At 56.7% G+C, this 27,610-nt stretch overlaps 1 protein-coding gene across 1 annotated transcript; it reads left to right on the top strand.

Moving 5' to 3' along the window:
- The first annotated feature begins 40 nt into the window (after window positions 1-40).
- CLPTM1 (CLPTM1 regulator of GABA type A receptor forward trafficking) lies at window positions 41-27,610 on the top strand. Its single transcript, XM_070387549.1, has 14 exons — window positions 41-153; window positions 6,450-6,562; window positions 12,337-12,460; window positions 13,398-13,556; window positions 15,928-16,045; window positions 20,270-20,355; window positions 21,101-21,221; window positions 21,839-22,083; window positions 22,823-22,916; window positions 24,874-25,064; window positions 25,341-25,436; window positions 25,753-25,888; window positions 26,501-26,668; window positions 26,877-27,610. The coding sequence occupies exons 1-14, from the start codon at window positions 82-84 to the stop codon at window positions 27,164-27,166; spliced, it is 2,013 nt and encodes a 670-aa protein (XP_070243650.1). The 5' UTR covers window positions 41-81; the 3' UTR covers window positions 27,167-27,610.

Genomic DNA, 27,610 nt, shown 5'->3' with positions numbered 1-27,610 from the left:
CGTGAAATCTCGCGCGATCGCGCTGGAGCCGTCCGGGACGGGGCGGTCCTGGCGGCGGGGGCGGGGACCCGGAGCGGGAAGATGGCGGCGGCGCAGGAGGCGGACGGGGCTGGCAGCGCCGTAGTGGCGGCCGGGGGAGGCAGCTCCGGTCAGGTACGGAGGCCGAGAGGGGCCTGAGGGGTTCTTCCCCACCCGGGGGGCCTCCCACGGGGCGTGTCCTGCCTGTTTTCACAGAATCCTGTGCTCTGAGGGGTCCTTGCCCAGAGGGACCTTGAATACCGGGCCCAGGCGGGGCCGGCAGCCTGGGAGGCCGGACAGTGCGGGGAGCGGGGCCCTGTTGCGCGCCGGGTCCCCTGCATACTCGCGCCGGGCGGCCACCAAGCTCGCTGCTCGAGCCGACGAGACAGGGGCGCGGAGGGGCGCAGACTTGTACCCAGGCTCCCTGGGTTCCCGATTCCGCGGTTCCAGGCTTCCGGACCTTCCTAGAGTGGGCTGGGGTTCACGGCGTGCTCTAGCTGTGGGCAGTGATTGATTATTTTGGAGTTTTCTAACTCTGGGGAAGTCAGGTTATCATCGTGGTGAAAGGCACGCGCTGTGGAGACTGACAGACCCATTTTACAGACAAGACTCCGAGGAACAGACTAAGGCGCTTAGAGGTCACCTCGGTTAGATTTGGGATATGTTCCCTGTAGAACTTACCCGCCGTTGCTGAAGCGGGGTGGTCGAGACTGAGATGGGTTTACTTTAAGCGTATATGAGTCCTATGGGGAAATTAATCCTGGCACTGACTTTTGACCCATTGCCACTTCAGCTAAACAAACTGTAGAACATACTAGTTCAGGCAGCCACCCTTGAGATGTTCAGGGAGTCGATGGAGTGACAGCAGAGGTTCTAACGACCCACCCACTGGGATGTCACTGACACGTGGGAGGCAGTACAGGGGAGAGGAGCGCAGGTTGTGAGAAGAGAACAGATCTGAAGCTGACTCTGGGTGTGACCTTGGGCAAGTTCCTTTCCCCCTTTCATTTCTCCAGTGGTAAATGAAGGGGTTGGGCAGGAGGGCCAGCCCTGTGAGAGCCCTGCTCTCTCTTTTCCTAGCCACGAGAGTGGCTCTAACCATGTCTCTTCATCAGGGGAGTGAGAGAGAAGACAGGAGTATAAAGAAGTATAACCCTAGAGTGACAGGGGTGGTGACAAAAAATCTGTCAGGGACTGAGGGAACCCAGTTCAGTTCATTTCAGTCGCTCAGTCGTGTCCGACTCTTTGCGACCCCATGAATCACAGCATGCCAGGCCTCCCTGTCCATCACCAACTCCCGGAGTTCACTCAAACTCATGTCCATCGAGTCAGTGATGCCACCCAGCCATCTCATCCTCTGTCGTCCCCTTCTCCTCCTGCCCCCAATCCCTCCCAGCATCAGAGTCTCTTCCAGTGAGTCAACTCTTCGCATGAGGTGGCCAAAGTACTGGAGTTTCAGCTTTAGCATCATTCCTTCCAAAGAACACCCAGGGCTGATCTCCTTTAGAATGGAGGAGGGGCAAATAATACCTGGGGAGGACTCGAGGGTGCAATTTGTATGACAGAGCCAACCTTCCTGGTCTGGATCTTTTCAGCATCTTCAACTAGGGCCTGGCCCCAAGGGTAGTCCTAGGAAGTGTTTGTCCCTGTCTTCAGGAGCTTCCCAGTCTCACTGAAAGAAGGCCTTTCCTTCTCTGAGTTTCTGTTGATTGTTGCCTGGGGCAGTGTTCAGGGAGACTAGGGCTCAGTGTGCCCTGTTTGCCTTGAGCTTACAGAAACCCGCCCCCACTCCACCCCCCGCAAGATCTCTTGTCTGACTTCTATCCAGAATCTTTCAAGATTTATCCCTTTGCTTTCAGGATTAAGTACAGATTCTTTGGCAGACCGAGGCGTTGCGTGATCTGCCTTTTTCCCCCTCAGACTCGACTGGGGTTTCTCAGCCTCAGCACTGTTGACATTTGGGGTTGGACAGTTCTTCATGGTGGGCGCCGTCCTGTGTTGTATGATGTTTAGCAGCATCACTGGCCTCTACACGTTGGGTGTCAGTAACACACACGTCCCTCGCCCATTGTGACAACCAAAAACATCTCCAGATGTTGCTAAGTGTCCCCTGGAGGGAGTGGCAGGGGGAAGGAGGCAAAATTGTCCCTGCCTGAGTCCCTGGACAGGAGGAGCATCAGCCACTGTGAAGCCCTTACTGTGAAACGAGGCACATGCCTCACTCTCTGTTCCAGCCTTTGCACGTGTTTCTCCCGTCTTTACCTGACTGATCCTTATTAGTCCTGGATATCTCAGGCATTCTCTCCCCGAGGAGCCTCTCTGACCCTGTCAGACTGGGTCAGGGCTCCCACTGTCCCTGGGCTGCCCGGTGCCAGCCCTGCCCACTCTGGGTTGTCACTCCGTCTCCTCCAATGGACTGGGAGCCCCTGGAGGACAGAACGGGAACTGCCTTGGTCAGCGCTGTGTCCCCAGCACCGCCCACCCAGCTCAGGAGTAAGCACGGAGCAGCCGCTCGGCACCTGTGGGATGAATGGATCTTGAGGCAGAGGCCGGGCTGAGGTGGAATTCCCAGTGCCAGGCAGTCAAAGAGGATGCCCTGAGTTCCTCCCAGCCCCAGCCTGGTCTCAGGGCCTCCGCTGCTTCCTGGGGCCCTTCCTGGGTGTTCTGGGGATGGTGTGAGACTGGGCACGTGGGTCCCAGAGCAGGAACTATGTCTTAGTCACTGCTGTGCCCTCAGCCTCTGCTGCCACCCTCGCCTGGCTCCTGGGCGGGCCCTCAGCGATCTGCCCCAGGCAGCCTGCCCCTCCTTCAGCCAGGGCCTCAGACACCAGCCCACAGCTCTAATAATCATCCCTTCAGCTGATGTGGGTTGAGTCTCCGCTGCTTGTTAGTCCCCATGCTGATACTGGGGATCGGCTGGGAACAAACAGAGGCCCTGCGCTCTTGGAGCCCATGTATTGTTGAGGACTGGGGGGTGGAGTGGAGTTAGGGACAGGGACAGTGAATAAGAGAAATAAGAGAGTGTATACAGATAAGAACACATATAAGAAAAACATACAGTGGCTCAGGTGGTGATAAGTGCCATGGCTAGAACTAAAGCTGGGGAGGAACATATGAAGTGAGGGTTGGGTAAGAGGGTTGTAACTTAAATGCAGTGGTCTGGGAAGGGCTTTCTGAGGAGGCGACGTTTGAACAAAGACCTACTGGAGATGTGGAGGGAGTCACACAGACACTGGGGGGAAGCCCTTCAGATGAAGAGAACAGCCAGTGCAAAGGCCCTGAGGCAGAAGAGGCCTGGGGTGACGAGGGAACAGTGGGGAGGCTGGCCTGTCTGGAACTGGTGACTGAGGGGAGGCGGGTGAGAGAAGACGGGCGTGGAGGATCATGCCAGGCCTCAGAGGGCCACGGTGACAGCTTTGGCTTTACTGTGAGAGGAGTGGGAGCTGCGAGAGGGCTACCTTTTCACTAAGGTGTAATTTAGACACCTGTGGTCAGTGTGGAGTTCAGAAGCTGTCTGCCTTCCTGCAGTTGTGCGGTGCAGCCACTGCCCCATTGTGGTCTCAGAACACTCCCTGGTGCCCTTCTGCATGATCTCGCCCCAGCAGGGGTCCTTTTTTATGGCTCAGTAGTATTCCATTGTGCCGATCCAGCACAGGTCACCCATCAAAAGACTCGTTTGTGGGTTGCTTCTAGTTTTATGTATAACACTGCTATGAACATTTGCATATAAACTTTTGTATGGACGCATGTTCTGAATTCTCTCGGGCAGAGACCTCGGAGTGGGATTGCTGGCTTGGTTGGGAGCATACTTAGCTTTTAAGTATCTGCCGGATTTTTCAAAGCAGCAGCTCTGCGTCTCCCACCAGCAGCGTACGGCTCTTCCAGTTTCTCCACATCCTCACCAGCACTCGTGCTCATCCCTCCTTTTGATCACAGCCATCCTAGTGATTTGGTTTCCCTTTGCATTGCCCTGGGAGGGTTTCCAGGCCAGCTTGTCCACCATCACGGGTAGGATAACAGACCTGGGAGCCAGCCGGGCGCTAAGGTGCTCAGTGTCTGACTCTGCAGCCCCGTGGCTCCTCTGTCCATGGGATTTTCTGGGAAAGAATACTAGAATGGGTTGCCATTTGCTACTCCAGGAGATCGTCCCAACCCAGAGATTGAACCCGTGTCTCTTGTGTCTCCTGTGCTGGCAGGTGGGTTCTTTACCACTGGCGTCACCTGGGAAGCCAGCCAGATGTTGGTTCAAACCAATATTTAAATCAAATATTGAAGTCATTCAAGCTTCCTTTTCTTGACCCGGAATCAGCTCAGACCTGCTGGAAATCCTTGCCCCCTTTTCCCAACCCCTACCCTGTGTCGCCAGGAGCAAGGCTAGCCCTGAACTCTGCATGAAGTTCTGTGCCTGTTTGACCTCCCCGCCCCTTGGCCAAGCCTTTGCCCACACCTTTTCTCTCCCTCAGATGCCCTTCACCCAAACGGCAAAGACAGCTCCTCAGGAGGCCTCCTCGACTAGCCGGCCACCCCTTTGTCATCACCCCCTCTGCTTGTTTCCTCCGGAACACATCCCCGTTTACCATTGTTAATTATCCTGTTTACTTTTCTGCCGGCCTGCTTCCCTCTAGACCCCGAGCTCCAGGAGGGCAGGTCCCAGAGCTGTATGGGCAGCACCGACCCCACCGCCCAGCACTGGGCCTGGTGTTTGGGAGGTAACTTCTTTTGACACGCGAAAGAAATCTTTTCTGCCCTAAATGTATGATATTATCACAGCCTGGCCCCTGGGTCAGAGAGGTGAAGTGTCAGTGAGGGGAAGCGACACGCCCAAGATCTCACAGCCGGGAATTGTGGGACCAGACTGCAGCCTGGGTCTCCTGGACTCCAGAGCCTCCACCTTTGACCCCACTGCTGGGTGCCGCCCCCACTTCGGGAGGTGAAAGGAGAGTACTCTCACTGGTGAAGGGGACCGGAAATGGCAAGTGATGCATTTAACAAACACTGGCCTTGGCCTCGTGGCAGCCTCATCTGGCTGGCGGGGGGCCTCTGTCTTCCGCTCTCAGGGGCATTTGCAGCTGACCGAAGGCAGAGGAGCAGCTTTGGGGTGGGAGGGAGAGAACTGGAGGGGCCCAGGAACAGGTAGACTTGAGTGGCTTGGGTGTTCAGGGGGGGCCCTTAAGGCAGCATTTGTTGATTTTCCAGGTGTTTATTGAGCCCCTCTGCCAATGCTGGGCGGGGCAGTGCTCCCACCTAAAAGTGATCGAGACAGTCCTGGTCGTGTTCTCAAAAGCTGGTGGGTGAGGGAACAGCTGTCGGGAGGGAATAGGGCAAGACAGGGGAGCTAGCAGGTGCAAAGACAGGGGCGGCAAGAATTTCCCTATCTCAGGCCCTTCCACTCTGACATCATGACACTCTGCTTCTGAGCTTCTCTGTCTGTCTCTATTTCCTTTTTAAAAAATTTAGTTTTGGCGGTGCCGGGTCTTGGTTGCTGCGCGCGGGTTCTCTCCAGTTGTGATGAGCGGGGGCTTCTCTTCAGTTGCGGTGTGAGGGCATCTCACTGTAGTGGCTGCTCTTGTTGCAGAGCTCGGGCTCGAGGGCACTCAGGCTTTAGTTGCTCCTGGGCATGTGGCGTCTTCCAGGATCAGGGATTGAACCGGTGTCCCTTGCATTGCAAGGAGGATTCTTAACCACTGGACCAGCAGGGAAGTCCCTGAGCTTCTGTTTCTAAGTGAAGACTCTGCCTTTGGGCAGCCCTGCCTGGCCTGCCCACCCCTCTGTCATCCTGCCGTCATCCTTCCTGAGTGACCCAGACACATGGTGGCTTAGGCTCCCTGAGCCTCGTTTGCCCGCCTGCCAGGTGGAGATGTTCCTGGTTCCGGCCTCACAGGCGGTCTGAGCCATGTACAGGTCACGCACATCCGCCTGCCTCACGCTCCGACTGTGGTTGTGTTTCTCTGTGTCTGTCTCACTTGCTGGATCCGGAGCCCTTGGAAAGAGGGCGCCCCCCACCGGGCTGGCCACGGAGGAGACATCGAGACTTGTTTGCATAGGGAAGGAGCTTTCCGATCAACCCCAGCCTTGCACAACCTGACACCTCCCGCGTGACCCCTTTCTGCACTGTCCCCGGTGGGCATTTCGAATCCTGGGAGTGTCCTGGCCCCTGGAGCACTGGCCCGTCCTTAGAATCAGACTGTCTCTCTCACCTTCACATGTCTACCTGCTGCTTCCCTCATTGCCTCCCCTGCGCCGGCCAACTGGTTATAATTTAGGGCTCAGCTCTGGCATCTGCTTCTCCAGGACTGCTCCGACTCCCAGGCTGGGCCAGGCAGCCCCTCTGCGCTCCGCCTTTGCTGGGCCTCAGCACGCAGTGGCGCCTGCGACAGCCTCAGTGCATCAGGACGGGTCCTCCGTCCTCACTCTGGCCTGTGTCCCTGCAGGTGACCAGCAATGGCAGCGTCGGGAGGGACCCGCCGGCAGAGACCCAGCCCCAGAACCCACCTCCCCAGCCAGCACCCAACGCCTGGCAGGTCATCAAGGGCGTGCTGTTTAGGTGAGTGGATGCGGCTTCGGTGTTGTTCATTGACAAAAGCTCAAATAAGGAAAGCATAAAGAGGGAGTCCTCTGGCAGTGCAGTGGTTAGGACTCTGTGCTTCTGCTGCCAGGGGTGGGAGTTCAGTCCCTGGTCAGGGAACTAAGAGCCCGCAAGCCTCATGGTACGACCAAACAAAATTTAAAGAAAAAAAAGGAAAGGAAAGAATCACTGAGAATGGCCACCATCTGTATTGATGGAGACCCTTTCTATTTGTCCATGATCCTGGAGGCTGGAAGTCTTGAGATCGAGGTGTCAGGCAGTGTCATCCCCTCTGAGGCCTCTCTCCTCGGCTCGTGGCTGGCCGTCTTCCTGTGCCTTCACCAGGTCTTTGCTCTGCCTGCGTGTCTGTGTCCTAATCTGCCCTTCGTGTGTGGGCAGTCTTGTGGGATTGGGGCCCACCCTGAATAATGACCTCACTCGGCCTTAATCAGCTCTTCAAAGGCCCTGTCTGCCCATACTGGCACTGAGATACCGAGGGTTAGGGCTGCAGCACGTGAACGTGGGGTGGGGTGGGGTGCGGACACAGTTCAGCCGCAACATTTGCATTACATAAAATTTAGCATTTTAACTTTTTTTATTTTGGCCGCACTGCAAGGCACGTGAAATCTTAGTTCCCCGACCAGGGATGGAACCCGGGCCCCCTGCATTGGAATCCCAGTGTGGTAACCTCTGGACCGCCAGGGAGGTCCCATTTAACTATCCTTAAGTGTACCATTCAGTGGCATTTGGTATATTGATACTGTCGTGCAACCATCAGACCATCTATTTGCAGAACTTTGTCATCTTCCTCAAACTGAAACTCTGTGGGCTTCCCAGGTGGCTCAGTGGTAAAGAATCTGCCTGCCAGTGCTGGAGGCGCAAGAGACATGGGTTTGTGGCTCAGACAGTAAAAGCATCTGCTTGCAATGCAGGAGACCCAGATTTGATCCCTGGGTTGGGAAGATCCCCCGGAGAAGGAAATGGCAACCCACTGCAGTACTCTTGCCTGGAAAATTCCATGGATGGAGGAACCTCGTAGGCTACAGTCCATGGGATCGCAAAGGGTCGGACACGACTGAGCGATTTCACTTTCACTTTCTTTTCCAGTATTCTTGCCTGGAAAATTTCTTCCCATGGAGGAGCCTAGCGGGCTACAGTCCATGGGGTCACAAAGAGTTGGACAGGATTGAGCACACACACAGTCTGAAGCTCTGTACCCATGAAACACTGACTCCTGTCTCTCCTGCACCTGCTTTAGCCCCGGCCACCACCACTCTGCAGCACCTTCTGTCTCTATGGAGCTGACTGCTCTGGGTGCCTCCTGTAAGTGGAGCCATACGGGCCATCCTTGCGAACCTGGCTGGTGGTCATCCTTTTGCCTGCGGATTCATATGACCATCCCAGGTGCCAGGAGGACAGGACCTGCCTTCTGGAAGGCCAGCATCTGACCAAGCCCTGGGGAGCCTCTGGGAGGGCGTGGGCGGGGGGGAAGGAATCTCCCGGGTGGGTTTTTTCATCCGTGGAGCCCCTCCCTTCTCTTCCCCATTTACTCTCTCCTGTCCCCTTGTCCCCATGTCCAATAGCAACTCTATGGACCATAGCCCACCAGGCTCCTCTGTCCATGGGATTCTCCAGGCAGGAACACTGGAGTGGGTTGCCATTCCCTTCTCCAGGGGATCTTCCCAACCCAGGGATCGAACCCACATCTCTTACATCTCCTGCATTGGCAGGCGGGTTCTTTACCACTAGTGCCAACTGGGATGCCCAGTATGGAGTTAGAATCTTCTTATCTTATATATCAGTTTCTTCTTTTCATGCTTCAGGCACCTAGGAATAAAGATTATTTTTATCTTTCCCTTCATTTTTACATAAGAGGTAGCCTATTTTACACAGTTCTGCATCTTGATTTTTCTCATTAACAATATACCTCAGAAACCTCTCCACATCAGTACATAACAGAGCTTCCTTCAGATAGGCGTTCTTCATACAACACGGTGTAGGCTCATTTCCTTCCCTAGAAACAGGCAGCACCAAGAAGCAGTCCCCGTGGGTGCCCGGGGACCTTCTCCATCCGGAGTTCTTAGATGGGCTTCAGGCTTTGTGCTCAGGGGCCTGTGAACTCTCTGAAGCATGGAGCAGATTGTGAGAGTGGCCTTTTGGGGGAGTAGAGGGTAGAGTCCATGGTTTTCAGCGCCTCCTGCAACTATACCAATGGTTAGCTGGAGTTGGGGGTGGGATGGGAGGGCGGTTTTATATGCTTTTTTATATATTTACAGTTTTTTTCTGTGAATGTATTGATAGACTGCCTGCTTGAGGTGGGAGGGAAGTCTCTTTTATTTGCTCACTCCAGTAAGTTGAAAAGCAGTAGGTGAGGCCAGCACTGGTATCCTCAGGCTGGGCCTCTTCGTCTGGGAGGTGGGGATGGTGGGCTGCATCCGTGGGCTGCATCCGAGAGGGCCCGTGATGAGCAGATGGTGCACACTGGAGGGAATTGGGGATCTGGAATCCTGCAGAAAGTTTGGTCCGGCCTGCCACGTCTTAGACACAGGGGCCCAGAAGCCCAGAGTGGGTGGGCCCCCTGCCGGCCACGTACTAAGTCAGGGCAGAGCTGCCTGTGGATGTCCTTGCTCCCACACCCTTTCTTGGCATATTTACTAAAATGAGAGCCTCTCTCGGAAGTGGAGGGGGTCCCTGGAGATCACCAGTGTCAGACCTTCCCCAGCCCTGTGCATCAGGGACCTCCTGGGGCAGCAGCGGATGGCTCAGCTGAGCCGTGGCCCCCGAGACCCCAGGGCTGTGTGCCTTGTACAGGCAGAGGCAAGTCCCTGCACCTGATCCTGCCCTTCAGTGTGGTTTGGGGCTCAGCAGGGAGGTACCCACGCACACTAGAATTCCCTTGTAGTGTTTTTCCAGTTCAGAGTTTGTTGTATGCCTTTTTTCCTATGATGAAAGTAGCGGTAATAGCTGACACGTCTAAAACATTTACTGTCGGTACCAGGCTCCATTCTAGATGATGTATGTATCATGTGTGTGTGCGTGTATATATCAGTGCATCTAATGCTTATAAATAACCCTACGTGGTAGGTAGTATTGTTGTCCCCATTTTAACTGTTGAGGAAATGGAGGCCTGGAGAGGTTGAGTCCTGCCTGAGGTCTCACAGTCAGGAAGTAGCGGAGCTGGACTTTGGATGCAGATATTGCAGCTTAGAGGCTGAGCACTTAACCTTTCTGCCACACAGCCGAACACAGTCTCTGCTACACAGTTGAACAATGTGGGGATCAGGGGTGCCTATGCTGTGTATCCACGTATAGCTTATAGTTGGCCTTCTGTGCCGGCGTCTCCTCCATATTTGTGGTTCCACATCCACAGGTTCAACCATCCATGGATTGGGTAGTTCTGTAGTATTTACTACTGAAAAAGATTTGTGTGTTCAAACCTTTGTTGTTCAACGGGCAACTGTATGGCTTTTCACACCTGTGATCAATAAGTCCTTGTCTCATTCAGTAATTACAGAGCTGCATGTATATGAGAGACCTGAATTAACACAATAGAACTTTTCCTCCGTCTCATGTACTGTTCTGGACTTGGGCAGACCAGGGTTATGCAGTGTTCTGCATCCCAGATTCCTTCCTGCTCTTTGTTCATTCCTGGATTTTGCCTTTTATCCTCGTGGCCTAAAATCGCTGCTGAGGATGCGGCCATCATGTCCACATTCCAGGAGGGAAGAAGAAATAAAGATGGGATGCTCTGTCTCTTTAAGATACTCGTATAACATACTGTTTTTACATTTTACTGGCCAGGACTTCACCATGTGTCTAAACCTAGCTGAAATGCTAGACTTGTAGTCTTATTCCAAGTAGCCAAGAGGTCCAGTTAAAATTTAGGAGTTTTCTTTCTGATGGAGAAGGGGAAGATGAATATTGGGAGAAAACTAGCAGTTTGCTATAGTTTTATTGTGGGGCTTTTATTTTGTTCATTAAAAAATATTCAAAAAGCAAAGCATAAAGAAGAAACTAAAAATCACCTCATGGTAGCCAGCATTCATCATTACTATGTTGGTGGCGATCCTCTTGCTGCGTGGGTTTCTATCTAGTTGCAGCGAGCCAGGGCTGCTCGTCATAGCAGCGTGCAGGCTTTTCATTGCGGTGGCTTCTCTTGTTGCAGAGCGTGGGCTCCGGGGCTTGCTGGCTTCAGTAGTCGCGGTTCCTGGGCTTTAGAGCACAGGTTTGGTTTTTGTGGCATACAGAGTTAGTTGTTCCTCGGCATGTGGGATCTTCCCAGACCAGGGATGGAACCCATGACTCCTGCATTGGTAGGTGGAGTCTTTACCACTGAGCCACCAGGGAAGCCTCTGCGCTGAATGTTTTTAAAGACAGTATTGTGTTTTGAGGCATTTTGTTCTGTTTTTGCTTACCCCAGGTCTTCCCTATTCCCCCAAAGCAAGGGGGGTCCGTTTTAAAGTTGATTTGTACGTTATACTTGTCTTTGCTTTTATGATGGCATAAAGGTGCATTACAGATTGTTGGGATTTTTCTTTTCTTTTTATTGCAGCAAAAAATGTATATAACACAAAATTTACCATTTTAAACCATTTTTAGGGGTACAGTTCTGTGGCGTTAAGTACATTCACATTACTGTGCAGCCATTATTGCCAAACTTCTCCAAAACTTTTTCATCTTCCCCATCTGAAACTGTCCCCATTAGACACCAACTTGCATTTCTCTTTCCTCCAGTTCAGATTTTCCGTGGGGTTTTTGCGTATATTACACAATATGGATGGGTAACTCTATATATTTCCTTCCCCTCACCTTTCTCCTTTAAAAGTGTATCCTGGAAATACCTCTGCTTCATTTTCAACTCAAAGGTTGCATATTATGTTTATTCAATTTTGTAAATTGAGAAAATGACTCTAATGTATTTGTTTTAACTAAGAAAAAAAGAATATGTCTACACAACTATACTTTAATAAAAATGAATAAAGAGAATATATATTTACATGTATTATGTATAAAAATTATATGTAAGAATATATGAAGAATATAGAGAATATATTGCTATATTAAGACTTGTAATTATATACACAAAACTAATGTTGGTATTTTCTTACTATATATGTATATTTTTTTTGGCCTTGCAACAAGGCTTGTAGGATCTTAGATCCCTAGCCAGGGATTGAACCCACACCCTCAGCAGTGAAAGCGCAGAGTGCTAACCACTGGACTGCCGGGGAATTCCCTACATAACTCCTCCAGCTAGTTTCCAACGGAGAGTTGGTCTGCTTAACCTAGCCCAGTGGTACTAAAACGAAGGACTCACGATTCCTTGCTATCTGCTTGTCCCGTTTTCAGCTGACTTGAAGTTCTGAGACGTTGCTCATCCAATGTCTGTGCCTCCAAAATGCTGGGATTCCAGATTCCAAGGTTCTCACGCTTTGGGATTCCAGGGGACTGGGACATGAGGTGTCCAAGTTCTGAGGTTTCGAGGGTCTGAGCCCCTGCGACCTGTGGCCACCAGACTCCCGGTGGGAGTCAGCGCCAGGCCTCCCCACTGGCAGACAAAAGCATCTGGGGTCTGTCCCAAGGCATGGCCTTTGGGGGCATCTGGTCTTCTCAGCAGCCCTGCAACTTCCTTCTTAGGGACACCCCCCTCCCTGATCAGACCCCCAGTCAGGCCCCAGCAGGTGCTGAGTCAGGTTAGGAGTGGCCACATTGGAAAGAAAAGGACTCACCACCTTCCCTGCTTGCCTTCTCAGGATCTTCATCATCTGGGCCATCAGCAGCTGGTTCCGCCGAGGGCCGGCCCCTCAGGACCAGGCGGGCCCCGGAGGAGCCCCGCGCGTCGCCAGCCGCAACCTGTTCCCCAAAGACACTTTAATGGTAACCGCTGGCTGGGAGGCCAGACCCGGGAGAGGAGGGGTAGGGGAGGGAGGGGGAGTGACACAGGCAGTCAGCACAGATGCCGTCCCTGGTCACAGGCAGGTCTGTGAACGGGTCTGGAGTCAAAAGACTCTAGGTTCATCGTCAGCCTATGAAACCTGAGTCACTCAAGTGACATTACGAGGAACAAGGAAATTCTTTCGGGTTTGGGCAACAGTCTTGGCTTCTCCCACGTTTGTGGTTCTCCAGAGCTCTGGGATGCCAGATTTCTCGGAATTCTGGCCAGCAGGGTTACCACCGTCCAGCTGGTTCTTATCAGGGGACTTCCAGTTTCTGGAGAGAGAAGGCCATGGGGACGTGAGAAGGGAGGGGGTTCCGATGCTGCGTCTGCAGCATCCCTGGGTTCTCAATAGCTGGCCGACACTCCTGCACACCTTGACTGGGCTTTATCCATGGGAATTCTGATGAAGAAGCCCATGAGAGGCTGAGAGAGAACACAATGCAGGGAGATTCGGATCCTTTCTAACCCCAAATTCTAATCAGCAGACTGACCATTGTTAAGACTCAAGGTGGATTCCTGGGTTGGAAAGAGTCTCCTGGAGAAGGCAGTGGCAACCCACTCCAGTATTCTTGCCTGGAAAATCCCACGGACAGAGGGGCCTCGCGGGCTACAGTCCATGGGGTCGCAAAAGAGTCGGACAGGACTGAGCACGCACACCTTCCTTCTTAGACGCCATAGGCTCAGACCAGGACAGACATGGTAGGGTATGAGGAAAGAGATTTATTCTACCAGCGGCCACGCTTTTCCTCACTAACTCTCCCCACCCCATGTTGTTCATATTACTGTGATGACAGCTCCTCTTCTGCTCTTTAATCTGTCAACTTCAGAGGCTCCTATGAGCAGCCCTGGCTGACCCCCCGCTTCCCCTCCCGACAGAACCTGCACGTGTACATCTCTGAGCACGAGCACTTTACAGACTTCAACGCCACGTCGGCGCTTTTCTGGGAGCAGCAGGACCTCGTATACGGCGACTGGACTAGTGGCGAGAACTCCGACGGCTGCTACGAGCACTTTGCTGAGCTCGACATTCCACAGGTGGGGACGGCTTCTGGTTTCTGGCTTCCCGGCTGCTGGGCCAGCACCCAGGGCGTTTCCTTGAACCAGCTCCCAGGCCGGCAGTTGGGAGTCCGGGTTCCAAGCCTGGCTCTGCCCTCAGTTCACACGCTGTTGAGCACAGGCAACTCCCCAAGGTCTCTGGGCCTCGTCCCCCGCCACCTCTCCAGGCAGATGGAGTTGGAATTGGCCTCCCACCTGCTTTCAGGGTTGTGATCTGTGTTTTAAACCAGTGAAAGATTAGTAATCGTCCCTGGAGGTGTCCAGTTAGGCAGCCTGGTTTGAAAAATACAGTTGGTGTTGATTAAGTGCTCACTGCATCCTGGGCAGCAGACTAGGCTGACTGAAGGGAACCGCCCAAGGCAGTGGGAACTTTTCTTTCCATTTGACTAATGAGGAAGATTAGGTACAGAGAGGCCACGCCCAGGGTCACACAGCCAGTGACAGTTTTGAACTCAGGCTGTCTGACTGTGAGCTCTGTGACAGCCGCAGGTGCTGATCCCACCTCCTCCAGGAAGCTCTCCCTGACACCAGGCTCAGGCAGAGCCCTCTTTGGGTTCCCCCACCCAAGCCTTGCCAACTCTGGAGGGGGATGGTCACTACCTGAATACGGATCTCTTTCCGCATGGAACTGTGAACCCTGTCACGGTAAGGCCAGGACCATCTTGGTCACTGCTGTGTTCCCCGCTCTACCCAGCAGTGCGCTGTGTGCAGAGCCCGTGACTGTTGAAGCGTCCGTGAAGTTGATGGCTCTGTGAGTGTTGCCGTCTCTCTGGAGCTTCCCTCACTCATGCTTCCCCATCAGGTCTCCTCAGCCTCCTAGGGAGGAGGGGGTGTGGGTGCCGTGTCTGGCTCTGGCTCGGTCTGTCAGCAGCTGGAGGTAGCGGGGCGATGCAGGCCTTCTGAGGCAGGCAGGACAGCCCAGGCTGTGGGAGGGGCGGCTCCCGCGGAGACTTCACGTCCAGCCCCTAGACCCCTCCGCAAGATCCCAGGAGGGCTGCGGGGCAGGAAGCCAGGCAGTGAAGGCTGCTCCCAAGGACTTGGAGCTCACCCTCCTTCCCAGCTTTGTGATGGGAGGGTGTCCAAGTTGTTCCTGATGTTGATTTAAGGAGGTGACTGAGCAGCGACACAGAGAAGCCAGTGCCATTGGAAGAAGAATTTACTACTTACATTTCCTGGGAGGAGGGGGCCCACCACACCATGCAGGGCCACATTCGAAAGTGCCAGGTTTGGGCAGGAGCACTTCAAAGGGGCAGGGAGAGGCCTTGGCCGAAACCTCCCTCCATTGAGGTTTCCTGAGGAAAGGCAGGCCAGGTGGGGAAACAGCTTAGGACTGGCCAGCTTGGTCAATGTGTAGGCTCTGGGCTGGAGGGGTGGTCTCTAGTTGTCTGGTGCCTGCCCTGGGTGATTCAGTGCAGCCTGGGGTATGAGAGTCAAAAAGGGCTTGTTGCGGGTGTGGACTTGGGCTTCTTGGTTTGCATTTTAAAGGTGTCTTCGAAAGCAGTTGTTTATTATCTCCAGGAATCAGCTAGCCCTGGGAGGAGCAGTCTCTCCACCACCAGATGTGAAAACAGCATAAAATATAAAAAACATGAAAAGAAAAAGAAATAAAAAACATGGTTAGCACAGGGGTGGACTTAAAAGACGAAAGTTGAGGACAGAGAGCGGCCAAGTGACTCCCAGCTCCCCATGAAGGTCAGACAGAGAGGCTCCAGTGAGGCCTTGGCCGCCCTGCTTCAGTTGGGGGGAAGGGCGGGCAGGGAGGGGGCATGAGAACAGCGGTGAAGGACCCAGGGAGGACACACACGGTGAGAGGCAGGGCCCTGGGGGAGCCCACAGACTGGGTTCGGACAGATCCACTTACTCACTGCCTGTAGCCTCTCCACGTGAGCCTCAGTCACCACATCTGGAAAACGGGATAATAATATGCCCCACTGCCTGAGGTTTCTGTGCGTTGTGTGGATGTGGACTCGCTGGATCGGGCAGTTGCCATTCGAAGTGTCAGAGCAGGGTCTGACCTTCATTGTTTTACTGTTTAATGAATTCGGGCCGCTGGTGTTTATTGAGCTCGTCCTCTGGGCTCGAGTGACTGTGCTCAGTGGCCCCGGGTACTCCTTACGCGCCTGCTGTGCCCTCCATGCTGACCATCTGTGTCCTGCAAGTGGGCCCTGAGGCTCGGTGAGCCACACAGCTATTGTGTACTGGAGCCCGGTTTTGAATTGGAGTCTGACTCCAGTGTGTGGCCTCAACCCCTCAGCTACACTGCCCGCCCTGAGCACTCAGGACATGGGTGTATGGGTGGGCATCATCAGGGGCGTCACTGTCTCCTTGTCCCTATGCACCCACCTTGCAGAGTGTCCAGCAGAACGGCTCCATCTACATCCACGTCTACTTCACCAAGAGTGGCTTCCACCCAGACCCTCGGCAGAAGGCGCTGTACCGCCGGCTCGCCACAGTCCACATGTCTCGAAGTAAGTTCCTCTGCGCCCTGGAGCCCGGCTGGTATGGCTGGACTCAAACCCCACGTACCCTACTTGTCTCTGGACACCCATGGATAGGCAGGAGAAGAATCTGCTTAGAGCAGGTGGAGAAAGGGCCTTTGGAGGGGGAGGAGTTGGTGTTCACAGAAGGGGAGGGTGGGCCGGCTGTGCGTAGTGCCGGGCCTGGCAGACCAGAGGGTCCAGAGTAGTCTGTGGGCAAATGCTAGCTGGATCGAGTGAGCAGAGGGAAACCGGAAGGCCCTTGGCCGTCGGTTGCATCCAGTGTGATCTCCAGTCATCCACGTCAGCTGCTTCTGGAGCGAGTGCTGCACAGTGGGCATCTGGGGCCTCCCTTGGGGCCGGGCAAGGCTTCCGGGCTGCGGGTTTGGGTGCGTCCTGCATGGCTGTACTCCGAGCCTCTTTCCCCCCGCACCCCCAACACACGCCTCTGCGTAGGGCTGCTCTTGATGAGGCAGGCTGGTGGGGCCACGTCAGCGGACTGGCCGCGTTCTCAGCCTGCTGGCTGTCCACCAAGTGCCAGGTGCACCCCCCGAGAAGCTTGATCTGGTGAGCAAACCCCGGGACTGCCAGTGGCCCTCAGAAGCCCCGGCTCAGAACTGTGGCCATTTACACAGCCTGGTACTGAAACTAAGCTGCTCTGCCCACGGCCTCTTCTTAAAATTTTTTTTTTTTTTTAAATCTTTTTACGAGCACATGGTTTAAAACTCAAGTAAATTCAACCAGACAGCAAAACCCATCCGTCTCCTGCTTACCCCCTCTCAGGCTCCCCCAGTTTCCACTCCCCACTGGCAGCTGCTCCAGCTGTTTCTGCTCCTTAATCTCCAAGGCTCCCAGTAACAAGGTGATGCTGTAATTTTTGGGTTTTTCTGTTCTAGACATTGTCTCTTGACTTCCTACTCTGGAAGAGGAAATCTCAACTCAGGAACGTAATTTGATTAGATTCAAATTCAACATTCAGATGATCTTGAGCTCGTGACTCTCCCTCCCATCTAAACCACGCAGTGTCTGTGTTTATTTCCCTTCCTAGTCTAACTTCTTTTCCGGGAGGTTAAGAATTATTGGCATTCTTTCGTCTGCTCTTTGTCTTTTGTCCTTGAGTCCACTGTCTCCTAATGGGCAGTCATGGGGCTCTCTCGACACACTTGAGTTTCAGCAGATCTAGAGAACAGACCCCCTGCCTTCCACCCCTCAAAGCCCCCATCCCTTCATGTAAACGCTGTGTGCCCCTCGCTGTGATTCTATTGTGCCTATGGACTTGGTTAAGATCCCTCCAGCTGTTCTGTGTGGGACAGCGACAAATGCACTTTAATTTGCATGGTTAGGTCTTTCCCTACTTCTCTGGGTATAAAAATAACCCAAAGGATGAGAATATTTTTGTAATCGTCTACACTGGATGAAACAAAAAACTAGTGACTCTGTCAGTTCTCAGAGCTGAGTCAGAAAAGTCCCCGGGTGTGCTGAGCACTGTTCTGACTAAGCAAGTGTGCCTGTGGACCGTGTTCTGCAGGCTGTTCTACCCGGCTGGCTGGCGGGCTTTGGTGGCGCATGTCCTCGAAGATGTGGGCTGAGGGGGTGTGGTCTGCAGCCCCCGCCCCCCCCCCAAATGTGTCCCTGCAAGTCTGGTCACACGTGCCTGATGCCTGAGAGGTTCCCTCGAATGTGACCCCAGTGGGCAGCTGCTCACCTGTCCAGTTACCCCCAGCAGCCCTGCTCAGTGCCAGTGTCCTCTGTGGTTTCGTCTTTGGTGAATGTGATCTGTGGCACTGTGTGGCCAGGTCATGTTCACGGTCAGTGTGACAGATATTGGTGCGGTCTGCAAAGTAGAGCCTGCAGCCTGTGAACCTGAGAAACCGCCGGGGTCACCAGGCTTGCCTCACAGCTGGGCCCTCTTAGAGCAGGGGCTCGGAGGGACATGCCAGCCCACTTCAGGGCATAGGACGAGAGTGTGGGACCGGAAAAGCCCCCTCCCCAAAGGACCAGCAATCGGGACTCGCTGAGTGCTGTCCCGTAGAGATACAGCACCCGCCACAGAGCTCATTTTAAGTTATCTAGTGCCCACATTAAAAAAAAAAGACGAGAAAATGATTGTTAGTAATAATTTTATTGAGGTCAGTGTGTTGTCATTTCAGTGTGTAATCAGTATAAGAAATTAACAGGATGTCTTAGTCTTTCTCCTGCGCTCAGTTTCAAAGTCCAGTGTGTGTTATGCACTCATAACACATCTCCGTTTCAGCGAGCCACATTGTCGGTGCTCAGGGTATAGTTCTAGAAGCTTTAACTCCTAAAAACGGGAGCTTCTTTCACCCTTCGGAAGGTAGTTCCATCTCATATCATAATCCCCTCTGCTGCCACCAAGTTGCAGAATGTTCTCCACCCGAGTGGAGAAGCCTCTCTTCTCTGGGGCCGGTGTGGAGCCCCCAGGTGCGGAGCATGTCCAGTGACAGTGACAGTGACCTGATCAGTGGAGCACGCCCCTGCATTCATTCCCCAAGGCGTCCACCCTTGGGCGTTTCCTGCTTTCCCCCAACAAGCGGGGCCTAGGTCTCAAATGCCTTCCCCGTTAGTAATAATAGAAATGCTGGGATGATATTCATGGGGACAATAGGAGCAGCTGTTCCTGGGCTGAGACCCTCAGTCATTTGCCAGAAGAGTTTTTGAGCGTGAGCTCGTTCATAGACTCCAGAAGCCCCCAGTTCGGAGCGGGTGGGAGGGATCTGGACCCTGTGGCGTGCGTCAGTGTGACTGTGCCGGGACGCTCTGCTTGGCTATGCTCTGTAGAGCAGAGAGCCACCTCCCAGTGGTCCTGCCCAGAAAAGGCGAAATTTATCCCCATTGTCAAGAGTGGGGACCGAGGCCCAAGGTGGTGACATAGCTTATCAATGGCCCCCAGCTTGTGGGAGACAGAGCCAGGGTGTGACCCCAGGGGCCCCCAATTTTGGCTAGCTCCCTCTCCCAATTCCCCATGTCTCCCTAGCCCCTGAGGGCAGGATGAAGTCTCAGTCGGGCCGTATGAGGTCCCAACATGAAGAGGAGCTGAGGAGGAGGCAGGGCGACAGAGTGTAAACAAGCACCAGCCCTGTCTGTCTGGCGTGTTTGGGCAGGGTTGGGGGCAGGGTGGCAGGGAGCCCATGGCTGACCTGGCATCCGCAGGAGGAAGTGAGGTCCATTCCTGCCCAGGGACTCAGCCCCACAGTACATTCCACATTGGCGGTGCTTGGCCTTCTCCAGCACTGTCGAGGCCCACCTGTTTACATTTGTCAGCTCCGCTGCTCGTCACTGTGGGCCCAGCCTAGAGTGGGGGATATACTAGAGTCCAGGGTGGGCCGAACCCCACAGTTCGTAGACTGGTTGAAGGGACAGACAGCAGATGAGTAAGCTGGTGCACAGGTGACCAGTGGGTGGTGATGGGCTGCTGTGAAGGAAACAGAAACGGCGAGGAGCAGGCCTGGGCAATCTCCTTCAGTGGAGGGGGCAGAGGGCCATGTAACCAGGGGCTAGAAGGGGAGAAGGAGCCAACCGGGAAGATTCCCACCCTGATGGGTCCCTGCCAGGGAGACGCAGCAGCTCGTCTGAAGGCCCAGGGTCAGCACATCTGAGGAGAAGGAAGTGGGGTGGGTGAGGGAGGGAGGTGGCGCAGGCTGAGCGTCAAAGGGGCCGTGGTGAGCCTCTCAGGGGCCTTGCCCAGGACAGCCCTCTAGGGTTCTGAGGCAGAAGGATGATGCGATTGCATACTTGGTCACAAAGAATCTGGCTTTCCTGGGCAGAGGGGATCTTAGGGAGCAAGAGTGGCCACCAGGAGGCCAGTACTGAGGTGACTCTGGTCAGCCAGGAGGGGTGCTGTGGCTGGGCTGGAGGGGTGCCCAGGAGGGGAGGCAGTAGTAAGGTGTTTGGCATGTGCTGGAGGGCACGTCCACCCAGGGTGGGCTGATGGAATGGACGCAGCAAATTGTGGAGAGGGAAGACAGGACAATTTGGTGGATGCTACTGTGACTATAAAGATGGGGACCCCGAGGCCAGGTAAGATGTGGAAGGCAGTGCAGGCTCTCTGGTTGATTCTGTTCTCGGTTGGCGGGCGGAAGAGTGGGAACCGGCAGCCAGGTGAGCAGCCGTCAGTGGGTGGAGGTCTGGGGCCTGGGTCCCCTGAGTGCCAGCCCATCTCAACGTCCACCCCTTTCCCGGCCTCCCTGCCTGCAGTGATCAACAAATACAAGCGCCGGCGGTTTCAGAAAACCAAGAACCTGTTGACGGGAGAGACAGAAGCTGACCCAGAAATGATCAAGGTAAACACGAGCAGAGCCATCAGGTCCTGGGGGCGCCGTCTGGACCCGGGTTCCCAGCTCAGCAGGCACCCCAGGGGAGTCATCTCCTGCACTACCCCTGAGCCACTGGGGGAGCCTTTATGTCTCTGAGCCTCAGTTTCCCTCACCGGAAGCAGAGTCAGGATGCAGTTAGCTCTCAGGGAGCAGGGGGCTCCAGGCGAGGCTCCAGCCGACCTCTGGCAGTGGCGGGGAGGGCCCTCTGCTCAGTGTACACAGACCCACCCAGAAGCCTCTCACCAGCCCGCTGGGTGGGTCCCGGCCCAGGCAGACTGGGCCGAGGTGTCACAGCCAGGAGATGGCAGGGCCGCGATTCACACCCAAGTTGCCGGGCCCAGAGCCCAGGGTCGGCCCGGCACAGAGGAGGCACTGGCTGATACTGTGGCTCTGGAAAGAACACTCCCCGTCAGCCCAGGATGTGAACTGGCCCCAAGAGTCTCCCTCTCCACAAGATGGTTCCAGGCGGGAGGGTGGCCCCTGAGCACGGAGGCTGCACTCCACGGCCTGGCATGCTGTCCCATCCAGATGGGCAGACCTGCGTGTTGTGCTCCAGCGGGTGGCTGGAGACAGCCAGGGCAGTGGGGTTTAGAGGCCAGCCCCCTGCCAGCGGTCGCTGTGGTGGTTGCTCTTTGCCATTGTGATGGTCACGGGAGTCCTCTGGAGGAAGCGAGCAGCTGCCTGAGGCCCCCCACCTCCTGTCTTCCCTCAGAGGGCCGAGGACTATGGGCCCGTGGAGGTGATTTCCCACTGGCACCCCAACATCACCATCAACATCGTGGACGATCACACGCCGTGGGTGAAGGGCAGCGTGCCGCCTCCCCTAGACCAGTGTGAGTCCTGCCCTGCTCAGGCTCCTGACAGGCCATTTCCTCATCTCCTGGCCCCACCCCCCCACCCCTGTATTCCCTGTCGTCTCCAACTAGGTGTCCCCCTTCCCAGGCTTCCCGCCCCACCCTCTAGACACTCCCCTTTCTCTCCCTCCGGCACCCCTGATGACCCCAGTGCTGACCACCGTGTGCCCAAACCGGTCTCATCTGCCCCACGAGCTTTCTTCAGAAGGTGTGCACTGTTGCTAACCTTGGAAATGGAGGCAGCATCACTTAGGAAGCCAGATTTCTGACTCTTACAAAATCCCAACACTCGGTGGCCCTTGGGGCAGCTGGAGTCTGGAGCTGAGCTGCACCTGTCCCTCCAGCTGGGGCCTGCCCAGCCTGCCCTTAGCCTGCCCCCCTGAGGTCATGCAGTCTTTCCACTCCTTGGCACAGCCCAGAAATGTCCCCTGTCCTCCAGTGTCTGTCGAGGGGGCCCCATTGGGTCCCTGCAAACATCTGAATTTGACCCCTTTGTCCTCGGAGGCTGGAATCACCCCACCCCTGTGGGTGCCTGTGGCCTCCGGCCCGGAGCCACAGGGGTGGCTGAGCAGTACCCTCGCCCCTCATGTCTGCAGATGTGAAGTTCGACGCCGTGAGTGGTGACTACTACCCCATCATCTACTTCAACGACTACTGGAACCTGCAGAAGGACTACTACCCCATCAACGAGAGCCTGGCCAGCCTGCCGCTTCGTGTCTCCTTCTGCCCACTGTCGCTCTGGCGCTGGCAGCTCTACGCCGCCCAGAGTGCCAAGTCGCCCTGGAACTTCCTGGGTGACGAGCTGTATGAGCAGTCAGATGAGGAGCAGGACTCGGTGAAGGTGCGGCAGGGGTGGGGCCTTCCCTGGCTGCAGGAGGGGAAGGGGAAGTGGACCGCGCTGCTGGCCTGGGGGCTGCTGGCCGGTGCTCTCTTGCCCACAGTTTCACAACCTCTCAGGGCCCCTCCCCGTGGGGGGCAGGAAGTAGGCATTCGGCCTCTGGCCCTGGCTGACACTGGGGGTCCTGCCTCTGAGGCTTCCATGGCCATCTTTGCCTTGGCTTTTCTGTTTGCTGGGGCCGGCCCTCTGGGTCTAGACCTGTCTCTTCTGCCCCACGGCCTGCCGCCCTGCCTTTGGGCTCTGACTCGAGGTCTCTGCTCGCTTGCCCTGTGTCCTTGAGCAGCATCCTTCTCTGCCCGCCTCTGGCATGTTGGGTCTTGGCCGCGCTTGCCTGGGGCCGTCTCTGGTGTTGGGTTTCTGTCCTTCACTTCGACTCTCTCAGTTATTACTCTGCCTGCCCCCATCGCTGTCCCCCCATCTCTCTTCTGTCCCCATTTTCCCCCCTCCTTCTCCGTGCATCCCTCGCCCATCCTCTCTGTGCCCATCTGCCTATTTCTGACCTGCTCTCCTCCTGGCCAGCACGCCCCCTCCCCGGAAGCCCCGGGGTCAGGTCTGTGGGAATATCATCAGGCTCTCCCAGGGCCAGAGGAAGGAGAGACGGGCTGGCTAACGGGGAGGCGCTGCGGTCAGCCCCAGCCGGGGCCCGGCGATGCTCATGGCCATCTCCCCACCCCCGCCCCAGGTCGCCCTCCTGGAGACCAACCCCTACCTGCTGGCACTCACCATCATCGTGTCCATCGTCCACAGTGTCTTTGAGTTCCTGGCCTTCAAGAATGGTAGGGATGGGCTCCAGGGCCCTGTGAGAGGCCATGGGGGACTAGGGGAACGGGGGTGTGTGTGGGAGGGTAGGGTACACTCCCTCCCTCTTCCTCTCAGGCCCTCTCCCTGCATGGGGCCCGCCAGCCGCACTCTCCAGAGGCCTAGGGAGCGGCCAGCAACTCCCAGCCTAGAAACTACCGGCCGCCGGGCGTGGCGCAGGGGGAGGGGCCGGCCCGCTGTTCTGGCAAAGGTCTGGTCGGCACCGACAGGAAGCAGGGCTGGGGAACTCCGAGGCCAGGAGCAGGGAAGCCCCATAGCTGCTCCTGCTGCCCTGCCCGGCAGGCTGCCCATTGGGGGAGACCCCTCGGGGGGTGCGGACAGGGCCCACCTGAGTGGGAAAATGACAGCCGTGTCCCCAGAGGGCCCCAAGGTGCCAGAGGCCAACAGGGGTGATGGCCATGTTTGAGGGGCCCTGGCCACCTGCCAGGCACTGTGGGGGCACCCTCGCCAGTGAGCTCATGGAAGCCCCGCAGCCAGAGCCCAGGAGGCAGCATCATTACCCCACGTTTACGGATCAGAGAGGTTGGTTCCTTGCCCGTGGTCATACAGTTCCCAAGTGGCCCAGCCAGGACTTGGATCCAGGAGCCTGCTCCAGCTCCCGCTTCATATTCCTGGCCCTGCTGGCTACTTCTTCCTTCCCTGGAGGACCCTGGCCTGAAGGAGGCCTGGCCCTCAGCAGCTTCTGAAGGTGGCAGCAGTAATGAGTACTATTGATATCATTATTACTAAGAGGGCACGGCTGTGACTGGGTTACTTTCTGAAGAACTGTAACATCAAAACCCAACAGTAAATGGTGCTGACTCCAATAGGGAGGAGTCTGTTAGCCGAGGTGGATGCTGGTCCAGGCACCAACTTGCAGATGCTCCTGCTGACTGCGAGCTGGGTCCCTCAGGGTCCCTCTTTGCCTAGGCAGAAATGAAGGCACAGGGGAGGGAGTCACTTGCCCAAGGTCACAGAGCAAGGGTGTGAAGGCTGCCTCTGGTCTGAAGCGGAACTCGGATCCATGCACCCCCGCCAGAACCCCTGTGTGTCTTTGGACACATTCTTCCTAGTTAGGATTGGGTGGGGGAGGTCCTATGAGGGTCTGATGGTCTGACAAGAGAGGCGTGAGTCTGTTGGGTGTGCTGGGGCTCTGGAGTCAGAATCAGAGCTGGGTGGGCAGCCAGCACCCAGACCATGCCTGTGTGACCACGGACCTGGCTTCTCCCTTGGAAGACCTGCATCATGCTGAGTCGGCCTCCTCTGTTGGCAGGGGCTGGGTGCACAGCCCAGCAGGGTCCCGCACTGCCATGATCCTTGGGTCCACGGGGCCCGCAGGGGGACTGGGCTGGGCCCCACGGAGGGTGGCGGGGGTCCGGGGGGGACACAGGAAGGAGCTTCCATTGGAGAGCAGAGCCCGTGGTCCTTGTGCACGCCCCACGCGTGGTGCCGGCAGGTTCCTTCAAGGTCTTGGGGCCATGGGCCGAGAGAGTACTCGTGCTGGATTTTCCCACCCAGCAGAGGCGCCACAGCGCCAGGGTGGACAGCTCAGGTCTGGTGTCACACAGACCCAGCTTCCATGTAGATTCTGCCAGGCCAGGCTGTGTGGCCTTAGGGATGCCGCGGCCCAGAGCACTGAGTGCGTGAGGAGCCCTGGAGCATGGCTGCTGTCTCGCCATCACTGCCCATCTAGGGGCTGACCCTGGTTGGGGTGGGGGGTGTCCAATCTGAGGACTGCAGAGATCTGCCTGCCTGGGGCTTCGGTGGCACCCGCAGAGCTGACTCTCAGGGGGAATGGGAGTCGTGTGTCCCCTTCCCCCTTGGCAGACCCACTGCCGTCCCGGGAGTCTGAGGAGGTCAGGGCTTGAGGGAGCTGCAGGAGGGCCCAGGCGGCTCCTCACGCCCCGGCTGCCCCCCACCCCTTCCCATGCACAGATATCCAGTTCTGGAACAGCCGGCAGTCCCTGGAGGGCCTGTCCGTGCGCTCCGTCTTCTTCGGCGTCTTCCAGTCCTTCGTGGTCCTGCTCTACATCCTGGACAACGAGACCAACTTCGTGGTCCAGGTCAGCGTCTTCATTGGGGTCCTCATCGACCTCTGGAAGATCACCAAGGTCATGGATGTCCGGGTAAGGCCGGGCTGCCACACTGCGGCGGGAGCCCCCCGAGGTTGGGAGCGGGGTCGCACGGCCCAGCCAGACCCTGGAGTTGGCCCCGGGGGATTCCCAGTGCCTGCCACACTCCCAAGACCAAGGGGATTTTCGCACCAGGGGATTTTTCGGGTCACACATGGGGCAGGGGAACTGGGAGCAGTGGGGAAGGTCAGGGGCTGGAGCTGGCTCGAGGGTGGGGGGAGGGCGGGAGCCAGCACGGCAGCTGGCCGCAGCCTCCCTGCTTATCTGCAGCTGGACCGGGAGCACAAGGTGGCAGGGCTCTTGCCCCGCCCGACCTTCCAGGACAAGTCCACATACGTTGAGTCCTCGACCAAAGTGTATGACGACGTGAGTGTCCCCCTTCCCAGCGGGCCCCAGGGGGCTCTCCAGGTACCTGCTCGCTCCTGGGGGCCCCGGCTCTGCACAGTGGGGCTGGGATGTCTGCCTGTTGGCCGACAGCCCCTTGCTTTAGGGCTTGTGTCATTCCCTCCAGTGTCCTCTGTCTGCCACATTGACTTCCTGGCTGAGTCCAGAGTTCCCAGGGCTACCTGGAAATTCCCCCAGGCTGGCCTGCCAAACCAGGTGTGGGTGGGTGGAGGCAAGGAGCCAGGGTGCCAGGTGGGGCCCAAGGAGCCACATCCCAGCCCCACCCTGTGCCCTGCAGATGGCGTTCCGGTACCTGTCCTGGATCCTCTTTCCGCTGCTGGGCTGCTATGCCGTCTACAGCCTCCTGTACCTGGAGCACAAGGGCTGGTACTCCTGGGTGCTCAGCATGCTCTATGGCTTCCTGCTGACCTTTGGTGAGCAGGCCCCAGGCGCACAGCCCCCGTGGTGTCTGGGCAGGTATCCAGCCACGGCTCTCAACCCCTTGCTGGGGCCTCGACAGTGAGCGAATCGGCCTGGCCCTGCCCTCCCCGTGCTGTCTGGGGAGATTCACACAACCCCAGACAGGGATACTTTGGGGTGGTCAGGGATGGCACATGGGCAGCTGCAAAGTGCTGCCTAGTCTGATTTGGGGGTCAGAGAGGGCTTCCAGGAAGCCCTGGACAGTGCATTTCAGTCGTCATCCCCAGGGGAGCTGACAGAGTGAACAGGCAGACGGTGAGCAGCTGATGAGTGGTATGAAGGAGTCAGAGTCGGGGGGCATTGAAGCTGGTGGGGGGACCTCTCTGAGGAAATGACACGTAAACTAAGGCCTGAAAGATGCCCAGGAGGGAACCATGCAAAGGTCTGGTGACAGCAGGCAGAGCAAGTGCAAGGCCCTGAGGTAGGATGTGCCGGGCTGTGGAAGTAGCAAGGAGGCCAGTGCGGCTGGAGCAGCGAGAGGAAGGCACAGAGGCCAGAAATGCAGTTGGGGTGGAGGCTCAGGATCCCCTTTGCTCTGCTCACAGGTGCCCCTTCTCACCCCACAGGCTTCATCACCATGACACCCCAGCTCTTCATCAACTACAAGCTCAAGTCCGTGGCCCACCTGCCCTGGCGCATGCTCACCTACAAGGCCCTCAACACCTTCATCGATGACCTTTTTGCCTTTGTCATCAAGATGCCTGTTATGTACCGGATCGGCTGCCTGCGGGACGGTGAGGCCCGGTGGGTGGGTGGGTTGGCTGGCAGCCCCCCCGTAGGCTCTCACCAGAGCTGGGCATGGGCGGGGCCCTGTCTGAGGGAGGGGCCCTGGCCTGGGCGCTCAGCCCACTCAGGGCAGGACGACTCCTCCACCCGCCACATGCTGGGGGCCGGGTGGACCCTGCCTCCGTTCCTCACGCCACCCCCCCGCCCCTCCCCCAGATGTGGTCTTCTTCATCTACCTCTACCAACGGTGGATCTACCGCGTCGACCCCACGCGGGTGAACGAGTTTGGCATGAGCGGCGAGGCCCCAACTGCAGCTGCCCCTGTGGCCGAGGCCCCGCCAGTAGCAGGGGCCCTCTCATCTGCCCCCAGCCCCACCACAACCACCGAAGCCGCCAGGGAGGAGGCCTCTACACCCCCGCCCTCCCAGGCCCCTCAGGGGCCCAGCTCTGCCAGTGAGCCCCAGGAAGCCCCTCCAAAGCCAGCAGAGGACAAAAAAAGGGATTAGTCGCTCCTGGTCCTCCTCCGCCCAGGCTCCTGGTGACCACCACCCCGCCGCCCTGGCCCCTCGCCACCCCATCCCCGTTGCCCTTTCCCTGGACAGATCGGGCCGGGGCGGCGGGAGGCCCCCCACAGCCGGGGCCCAGCGTGAGGCGTAGGGGCCGGGGCAGGCCAGGGCCCATCATTTGTGGAGGTGCCGTCCGTCTGTTCCTCTGTGTTTCTAGCCATCGCGCCCCGCCAGCCTAGCACCATTGGGAATCATGGTGAAGCCGATGTGGCACTGCCGAGGGGGTGGGCCAGGCGGGGGAGGGGGCAGGGGCCCACGGAGGGACGCCCACGGCCGTCCGTCATCTTGTCCCTCGATCCCCCACCAACCCCCCTCCTCCCAGACCGCCGCCCTTTAACACAGTCTGGATTTAATAAATTCATATGGGTGTTTAACTTAAACTCA

Source organism: Bos mutus, chromosome 18, assembly GCF_027580195.1.
Source record: "Bos mutus isolate GX-2022 chromosome 18, NWIPB_WYAK_1.1, whole genome shotgun sequence".
NCBI classification, from domain to species: domain Eukaryota; kingdom Metazoa; phylum Chordata; class Mammalia; order Artiodactyla; family Bovidae; genus Bos; species Bos mutus.
Note: the sequence above shows the minus strand (reverse complement) of the source record. Positions and strands in the feature narration are given on the sequence as shown.